The following is a 9,304-nucleotide window of genomic DNA, read 5'->3' as shown; positions in this document are numbered from 1 at the left end:
GGATTTACGCTCTAAAGGAAGTGTTTCACTACATTTCAGGCAAGGGCAACGTCATTGCTGTTGATAATTTCACTCCATTAAATCTTTTGGCCGGATCAGATTAGACTTTTTCATAAATAAATTTAATATTGTTGTTCCATTTATGCATTTATTTGGGTATTATTTGCATTTATTTGGGTATTATTTCCAAATCTCGCAGAAAAGGGAATTTTTTCCTTTTCCTGCTCATGCAACGTTTTTGACCACAATTTCAAATTTAATGTATAAAAAAAATTAGCTGATCATCAAAGTCGCCGAGGAGTCATCGTTGTGGCGAAATAGTCGTTAGCGGGGCGGCTACGAGATGCTATCCGGGCTGTTTCTACGACAACAACGCTTCCCGTTAGCCTTCTCTGTGACGGAACTCGGCGAGGACGACACGCCGGTCACGAGACTCCACGCCGAAGCCATCCACCGAGTCACACAGTCGCCTCTGGAATGTTCTTCTATTAGCACAGATATGTGACCCCCCCCCCCCCCCCCCGACCCCCCCCACCCCCAGGCCTGCTCAACATGTGCAAACGCACGACTTCTGGAGCTGCGTGCGGACCCAGACCCCGACATGTCCTTTCTCCAGGCGATGTTTGTCAGAGAGATTGCAGCCTAGTGGCGTCCCGCAGGGAACACAACAAGCGCCCACTCCTGCTCACTTACCCATACTGCCTCTGGATGAGCGCGGGGTGAATGGTCTGCACTCCGAGGGACAGGCCTGGAAGATAGGAGGCCGGCTGTTAGACACGCACATTTGCATTTACAGAGGAGTTCCAGAGAACAATGCACAGAGGGCATGGGGGGGGGGGGGGGGGGACAGAGGCAGCGCCTGTTTCACACCAACCACAAATGGAACAACAATTTCAAATGTGCAATACGCAGTAAAACACACACTTTAGACACAGAAGGAAACATATAACCCCCCCCCCCGGTCCTTCCGAGCGAACCTCACCTGTCTGCATGCTGCGGGGTTTGGCTCCCAGGTAGGCCAGGTTGACGTTGGCTTTCCGGCCATCGATGATGGGGTTGGGATCCTTGCAGGCTCTCTCCGCCGCTCCTCGGTCCGTCATCGTCACCTGACCACAGAACCAGAACCCGTCAACAAGGCGTCCGTCGCTGGCTACCCGACAGGTGAAAGTGTTGGTCCTGACTCAATCCGCCGGCCTCCACGCACACGCGCACGCGCACGCACGCACGCACGCACACACACACACACGCTGGCTTTCCATTGTTGAGGTTGTGTTTCTCCGGAGAATGGACGCTCCAAACAAAACAAAGCACAATGACAGGCTTTGAAAACTGCCCGCAGCAGCGGCAGCGACTCGACCGCCACGGGCAGAAATCTGGAAAGAGCAACAAGGAGCTTATCCAATTAGGGACAAAATATTAAGGAGATTGCCATTATCCAACCCCCCCCCCCCCCCCCCCCCTCCTCCTCTTGCTCCTGGCATTACACGAGCCCTTCTGTTTTTATTTCCGCATTCTGCCAACGCAGGGGGTTCGCCCGCCGCCTCGGCGTGAGGATCCGGGGAGCGATATGTGGGACGTGGCTCGCCGTTTCGAAAAAGGACTTCATAGCGGAAGGATGCGGAACAAAGCGTGCACACACACACACACGCACACACACACACACACACACACACACACACACACGGTGTCGGTGTTGTGAACACACGCTTAGCAGCAAAGCTGTGTTTACGTGTCTGTCGGGACACTGGTGGTGGGGGGGGGGGGGGGGGGGGGGCTACTAATCCCACCTCTGAAGTGTGTTTAGAAGAAATGATGCTCTCATCTATGGGGGCACCCCCTCCCCCTCCCCCCCCTCCCACTGCCATCCATCTCTCCAACTGACGGAGGAGAGGGAAAAGTTTCCTCACGCGGCGCGTTCCGTCCCAGGAAGTCCAACGTTCGGGCTGAACCCGTCCAACCTGAAAGTCCCGCTTCGGTAACGTAACCGTTTGATGCCGATCGGGCTCAGGACGGCTTTCCGCTGAGGTCGGGGAGCTGATGTATAAACAATGAGAGCAATTGTCTTACAATTCTGCCTTCAGAAGTAAACATGCACACATAACAGGTTTCCATTCCTTCTTTGGCCTCGTGGCGCGTTTCCAAGGTTCTGGTAAATATTTGCATTTTCTGGTGCCGCTTCTGTCCTTTGTGTCAAAGGGGGGGGTTAGGGTTAGGACACGGGGATGAGTAACCTATTAATGCAGATTCACGTGGGACAGTCCCCGGACGGGTTAACCCTGCAAACCTTAAAGTGGTTTGGAGGGTCCAGATTCCAGAGAAGGAAGATTAAAAAAAATCAACAAAAAGTTCTAACAAATGGAATTATCTCTCAGTCTGCTCCTATAAATCACGTGATGACAGAGAGGAGGCTGTGCAGAAGAGGTCAACCTCCGAAATAACCATATAAAGCAAGCAGTGCAGGCAGTCACGCGCACGCACACGCACGCACACACTTCCAAAGTAAGACGCCGGGGCTGCTCAATAAGGGGGAGGAAATATAATCTTCTTAGTCATCCTCATCAAACTAAAAACAAACAAACAAGCTGCTCAGACACAAATCCGGATACAAACTATTCTGCGTGAAGCTGCGTGTTTGTCGTTGGTACTCACGAAGCCGTATCCCCGGGACTTGCCGGTCTGCCGGTCGGTTATCACCACAGCCTCGTCGATGTCCCCGAAGGCCTCGAAGTACTTGCGGAGCGACGCGTCGTTCGTGTGGTACGGAAGCCCCCCCACGAAGATCTTGGTGAAAGTCGTGTCTTTCTGGAGCGACGTGGGATGCATGACCTCCAGAGCTCCGTTCATGAACTGATGCAGAAGCATTGGTGTGTGCGTGTGCGTGCGTGTGTGTGTGTGTGTGAGGAGGAGGGGGGGGGGGGGTCCGGAGGCACCTTTCGCTTTACCCCCCAGAAAAAAAGGAAATAAATAAAAAGCGTTAACAACGTCGCAGCATCGGTTTAAGGAGAAAGAAAGTTGGCGGCGCGGCGCGCTAAGCTAGCAGCTCCTAGCTTCCACTGGCTGCTCCGAAAGCCGCTAGCGCAAACGTGCCGGGGGAGCGCGTCTCCTCTGAGCGTGAAACCACGCCCACTCGCAGCTTCCGGACCAATCAGCGTGAGCACAGACTCCAAAATTTGGGGTAATGGCTCCTCCCATTTGAGCGCCTCGTCCGGCGCGGAGTTGCACCTGCTTTTGTCCTTCCACAACACAAAGAAACAGCCTCGATCCGCGGCCGCGTGGAGATCTGTGTCCCGCTGCAATAAGGAAGCGACCCCCCCCCCCCCCCAGCTCGGTTAATGAGTTAACACCGCGTTGAACTGGGATCACGCACAAAGAAGGACGCGTGATTCTCTCTTCGTAATCTCATCGAGTATTTTCTCTAGAATGGAGAATAACAGTCATATTATTCCACTATAATGTGAGATTAACGTGAATCTTTGCACACAAGCTGTATATCAGAACGACTCATTCCACAAAGGCCACCTCTTATTGCCCCATCAAAAGCAAATGATTTGAACATGAACAAAACAGGAGCTAATGCGCTTTTTATTTTATTTTATTTAAGCAACATGGATCGACACACTGAGAAACACGAACTTCCATACGCAGGACCCAAGCATCCACAGCCGCAGAGCACTCCTACGCGTTATCTAATTGTTCGACTGCCTGTTATATTTACGATCGTGACTTGAGTTCAACCTCAAGGCCTCTGCTGTAACAAGTCGAACGGAACCCGGAGCCGCTTGACTGAGCAGTCCAGGAGACAGCGGTCTGCAGGAGACGATACCAGCACCGCCCCGAGGTCAGCGACCGGCGAGCGTGGCAGATCCTCCCGCCTTGGAGTTCCACTACTAAGCATCTCAGGACATGCTGAACAGAGAGGTGATACCGGAATAGCTTCAATAAAAAAAACAACCCCCATTAAAATTAGGCTTAGCAGTCCAGCTAGCTCCTGAACTTGTCCATTAGGATCTGCTTGTTACTGGAGGGGGAAAGTGCTCCACCTGCAGGCTAACATCAAATAAGCAGACAGAACTTATTATACAGCAGCGGTCCAGTTTATCTTCCCATTTGGTGAAGTTTCCAAATGATGAAAAGATTTACAGGTGAAATACGAGAGCGGTCCAGTTCTCAGCTTCGCATGCAGAAGTCTAGTTCTGTGAATCTCCCCAGGTTTAAAATCACGTCACCGACATGCTCCCTCAGACTGGAATAAACATGCTGAAATCTGATATGCACTGATTTATTTTACATCCCGCCTTTATTTATGAGCAGCCAAACAGCAAATCATGAGTCTTTGGAAATCTGGAAACAAAATTTAAAAAATGAGGATGTGGATATATAAAAAATAAAACATCAAGAACAACAACTAGAGCTTGTTTCCATGACGACACCTAGGACCAATTTCCATACAGCTGTCATCAAGGGTTGGGAAGATCCTTCTTGTCTTGGTCCACAACGCGCAGCATCATGGCATTGGTCCAGATGTTTGCCGAACGAAGGGGGTGTGGGGAGAGAGGGGGGGGGGGGCGTCGGTCCCGAGCGTATAAACACAATGCAGCAGGACTTCTGCATTTTCCCACGAGAGATGCGACTTGGCACGGCGAATCTAAAGACAGGGGGGAGCAGTCAGAACATTTTGTGTAAAACGGCAGAATATCTTCAGCAGAGAAAGAAAAATCAACGCAAGACGACTGATCCAGTGAATTCTTGTCTGCCTGTATTCAACATTTCCATCGTTTCATAATCACCTAATCACCATAATCGCATCATCCGCAAAATTATTCTGATTGCACAATTACAATAAAGCAGCTTGTTAAAGCAGAAACACAAGCCCTCAAACTGACCCTATGCTACTATGCTACCACTCCTATGCTAAGTGACTACTCGTAGCAGCAGTATTTAGATGCCCAGTGTTACTGGGATCACAGAGCGCCTTTAACAGTCCGGAAGCGGGGCCGCCCCCCCCTCCGATGGCCACCGTGTCCGGGTTTACAGGCGACGGGCTGCCCTTCTCTCACCATTTCTTGTTCCGGGGCTTCAGCTCCTCGGCAGCGTTCCTCAAGAAAATGTAGTTCTTTTTCTGGGGGTTGTAGTACTCGTGGCCCTGAGGGAATCAGATTACAATCAATGAGTGAGAATAGCATGCAGAAAGTCCCCCCCAATCATTCGAACAAACTAGCAAAATGTCCGCCGTACCTTCGACCAGTCGTAACTGGAAGCATATGCGAAGATGTTGCCGTTGCTGTTGAAGCAGCAAGCTGTGATTGGCTGGTCCAGCTGCTCCGAGGTCTTCAACTTGGTGCGGGCGTCTTTGTCCCAGAAGCTGAATCGTCCATCTGAGCCCACAGTAGCCAGCGTGCCGTGGACGGGATGGAAGGAGATGGCATTCACCTAGAGAAATATTCAAACTGAGCTGCTGAAGAATTTAGCACCTTTGTCTATATTCCAGTAAAAAAAAAAAAACGTGTTCAGACATTTTAAATTTAAAGCGCCAAATTATATTCCCGACCATATGTTCCAGAGTAACTCACAGCGTAGATGTCCTGCGGAGTGGTTGTGTTGGTCCCGTTGGACCTGTGGCACTTGAAGGTGAAGTTGTCTTTGGCTCTGAAAGGGATCATGGAATCACATGCTGCTCATGAGAGCAGTTTCTTTTAAAGGATATGAATTCAAAAACCATCGAACATGCGGGTAGTACTGAGTAAGTGTTTGCTGAAAGGTTGTGTCGCCGTTCTCCTCCGCTAGAAGTAGAAAACTCATGAAACTCATGCTGCGCTGGTTCTCTGGTTTTACCAAAACAACTCGTTTCAAGCTAGTCAGATTACTTTTGTCATCGTCGCTTACGTAACAATCGGTCTGTCTGGACAGGGAATATCCCCGTGACTGGGCTGAGTCTGATTCCCTGGTGTGGGAACAGCGTTAGATACTCACGGGTTGGGGGGGTTTATGTAGTGGATGGCCACTCGGCCCTCAATGCTTCCCAGTGCAAAGCCTGTGGGCTTGTTCTGTTTGTCCTTGAATATGGCAACACAGCGGTGCTGCACGACCACGAGAGGAAAGAACGAAGGGTTAAAATCTCACGAGGCATAGAGTCAAAGGAAGCAGGTGACGGAGGTGGACGGCTCACCTGATGCTTGAGAGGAGAGTCTATCCGGCGAAACTCCGAGGGCTGGTTCTCCAGCTGGTAGACTATCAGCCCTCGCTCAGCCGTGGCGACGACCGCCATGGGATAGACCTCCATTTACAGTCAGGACAATTCCAAAACAAACCATTAAATAAGAAACCAGACATCACCCATTATCTCGAGAGCACACATTGAACTTTGGATCGTTTTCCTCACAGAGAACTTACAACATCTGCACAGTAGCTCCGCTCCGGCATCTGCAGTGACATCATGGGATTGGGAGAGCGAGTGTCCCAGAACTGAAGGCGACACACAGGAGAACGGTAACGAGGCTCAGAACCACAAGTACACAGAACTTCATCCAGCAATTTTATTTTTTTCCCCTTCTTCTTCAGAAAATGTGGACGAGTCACGGCTCTTATCAAACCCGTCACCTGCAAATGTGCTTATTCCCTTTGGAGGGGGCATAAAAAAAGCAGGGTGGCTAGGCAAAGAAACCAGGACCTGAACTGTTGCCCCCCCCTTCAGATTTCCTAAATGCAAAAAGCTGAAAACGATACCTTGAGTGTTTTGTCCCAGCTGCCCGTCATGATGCAGCTGTAGTTAGGAGCTTTGATCCAGTGGATCGACTTGATCGGGCCGTCGTGCTGCGGAGAAGCGAACACGAGATAAATAATCCTGCCTCGCTCTCACAACTCCGCCGTCGTTCTCGTCCAACCTGCGCTATCTGCATGGCTTGATTGCTGTTAAGATCCCACATCTTGGCTGTTTTGTCACAGGAAGCAGTGAAGACTTTACTCCCGTCCTGGTTTGAGAGAATAGCACATCATAAATCCTTCTGAGGCCCAGCAGAGGGCGCCTGTTGCGGGGTTTAAATGACTTTAAGGGACGAGACCTACGTCACTCCAGCAGGCATCCAACACCGGTCCCGTGTGCATCTGCTGCGCTTTCGGCACAGTCTGTCCGTTGTCCTGCACTTCCCAGCACCGGACCTGAGGGCAGATTATTCAACTCGGTTAAAACGGGCCAACTTATCTATGACTGCGTCAAAATCTCATACAAAACCTTGTGGATTTATTACATGTATTTACGTGCGTACACCCATCATTAATAATGAATGCACGACTCACATCGTTGGCCCAGGACCCTCCGATGAGGAAGTTTGCTGGCATAGTGGGGGGGCTGAATGCCAGACAGCTAATGCTGTCATCTGGAGGTGAAGTCACTTCAACATCCTGCAGGAAACATCAGGAACCATAAAGGTTCAAGATTAGATTCAAAGTTCTAAAGTATCTGGGCGTGTCGTCGCAGCACGAAGCAAAAACATATTCAATTCCAGAATTAAGTTATGAGCAAGATGGAGAAGCTTTTCTTGGACTGACACTATAATATATTGTTTTATGATACTTGAAAAAATTACAATTATTATTTTTTGCGTATGACGAGAACATTATTGCACACAATGCAAATATATATGTATGTATATAAATCCAGAATGACTTTGTCCATGCAGAATGAGAACTCCGGTATGAAACTGCTCTCAATGACTCAAATTAGGTGTACGAGAGAACTAAAGAGAATCGGCCGAATGAAAACATAGCCTTAATGATGATTCACATTAGCGAGACACTGAAACGTCCACCGGTTCACCTTCATGGGATTATGGCTGTCTGTCGTCGTGTTTCCGAAGACACCTGTCCCCCCGGTTCCAAACCCAGTGTTGCCTCCAAATAAACTCATAGCGCAGTAATTTCAATCCAGAAGGACGTCTGGAAGAGAAGACAGATACGGAGCCATGTCACACAGCGGCGAGGTAATGCTAGCCGCTGTCATTTAAAGTCATAACGGGACATGACGTCACACACTTAATTAGTCTGACTTTTAAAACCCGTATCACAAAAGCAAAGTCAATCTGGAAAACCTACCTCTGAGGGCACGCATTTAATTTCTGGATTTAACCCGATTTACGCACTTAATCGATATGTTGACACTCGACAAGACGTAGCTGGGCAGCTAAAAAAAGTATCATCAAAGCTAACGTCACGCTACAACGCTGCTAAATTTCAAAGAGCTACCATTTTAAAATAAACTCAACAAAAGTTCCATCATTCCACATTGATCTTGGTCGTCTGTTTTTAGGCCGGCTAGCTTTACCGTATGCAGTCACGTTGGCTACTAAATTATAAACTTTCCTTGTTTATTTTTTACACTCCGGAATTAAATACTACGCCGCTGCAGTATACTTTCATATACATATAAAAATACATACCCAAAAATGTCTTAAACGATGCCTATGAGCTCAGAAGGCTACAGCAGGAAATCCCGCAGCAAAGAAAAATGTGGCGCTTGTTTGGTATGTCGCAGTTTGATGACGCAACGGACAAAAACACCTCAGCGATAGGGGGCGCTCGATTCCAGGCGTAAACGCTTGGAATCTGTTGAGCGTCACTTGTCAAATGTCAAATGCGTAAAGTAGAGTAAATTAAAGTAAAGCACATTAATATATATATATATATATATATATTAGTTATATTTTAGAATAAAAAATAATAATAATACCTCTTGCATCATCAGAATATTTTACAAGATTGGTATATGCAATTGTATTAACTATTACATGTGAGTGATGCAGTTATTGCTGTTAAAATGTTCTGGGTTCAAATCCAGACCTGTGGGAAGTTTGCATGATCTTCCCTTGTGAAATTGGTGAAGTGAATTGGTGAGTTTAAATGATCTATCAATCTATATGTGTGTGAAGGGAAATGGTTGTTTATGTCTGTATAAGTCACCCTTTACATCCCATAATTATAAACACCAAATAAAACAATTGTTTATGAAAAAGCTGGGAATTCTGTAAGAATTCATTCATTCATCTTCTTGAAAATGACTTTTGACGATTTCTTTTTTGGATCTTGACGGGTATCCGGATCAATCTCAACATTTAATTGGATCTAAATTAGACCAAAACACATCTCCAGGGTTTTTTTTTTTCTCATTAAGATCCACCCAGCAGTTTTTTTTCCATACTAACAAACAAACAAACAGACAAACGCTGTAAAAAGCAGAACCTCTTTAGATGAGGTAATAATGGAAGGATCAACGAAAACTAAAACCTTTCACCAGGCAGCTTAGTTTGACTGT

General features: G+C 47.9%; 2 protein-coding genes across 2 annotated transcripts in view; both read right to left on the bottom strand.

Annotated features, from left to right (window-relative positions):
• The window catches only part of LOC137898351 (RNA-binding protein 38-like), a 9,105-nt gene extending 6,146 nt beyond the window's left edge, over window positions 1–2,959 (bottom strand). Inside the window, 3 exon segments of the mRNA XM_068742377.1 lie at window positions 694–748; window positions 983–1,106; window positions 2,650–2,959. Of these exon segments, the coding sequence (XP_068598478.1) occupies window positions 694–748; window positions 983–1,106; window positions 2,650–2,862 (392 nt within the window). The 5' untranslated portion in view covers window positions 2,863–2,959.
• Window positions 2,960–5,053: 2,094 nt separating this feature from the next.
• Window positions 5,054–7,903, bottom strand: rae1 (ribonucleic acid export 1). The gene is made up of 11 exons (XM_068742736.1): window positions 7,814–7,903; window positions 7,294–7,398; window positions 7,063–7,155; window positions 6,882–6,968; window positions 6,724–6,810; window positions 6,391–6,462; window positions 6,167–6,274; window positions 5,971–6,077; window positions 5,571–5,646; window positions 5,236–5,430; window positions 5,054–5,143 (listed from the first exon to the last, which is right to left on the bottom strand). The coding sequence occupies exons 1-11, from the start codon at window positions 7,901–7,903 to the stop codon at window positions 5,054–5,056; spliced, it is 1,110 nt and encodes a 369-aa protein (XP_068598837.1).
• Window positions 7,904–9,304: the final 1,401 nt, after the last annotated feature.

The sequence above is a fragment of the Brachionichthys hirsutus genome, chromosome 8 (assembly GCF_040956055.1).
Source record: "Brachionichthys hirsutus isolate HB-005 chromosome 8, CSIRO-AGI_Bhir_v1, whole genome shotgun sequence".
Classification (NCBI taxonomy): domain Eukaryota; kingdom Metazoa; phylum Chordata; class Actinopteri; order Lophiiformes; family Brachionichthyidae; genus Brachionichthys; species Brachionichthys hirsutus.
The sequence above is the reverse complement of the archived record's forward strand: the minus strand, read 5'-3'. Positions and strand labels throughout refer to the sequence as shown.

What these genes read in the sequence shown, in the direction of transcription:
- rae1 (XM_068742736.1), bottom strand. Translation starts at nt 7,903, where the DNA reads ATGAGTTTATTTGGAGGCAACACTGGGTTTGGAACCGGGGGGACAGGT. An exon ending in AAGCCATGCAGATAGCGCAG is followed by an intron (nt 6,811 to 6,881) that starts GTTGGACGAGAA and finishes GCTTCTCCGCAG; the next exon opens with CACGACGGCCCGATCAAGTC. An exon ending in CTCCGCAGGACATCTACGCT is followed by an intron (nt 5,431 to 5,570) that starts GTGAGTTACTCT and finishes ATATTTCTCTAG; the next exon opens with GTGAATGCCATCTCCTTCCA.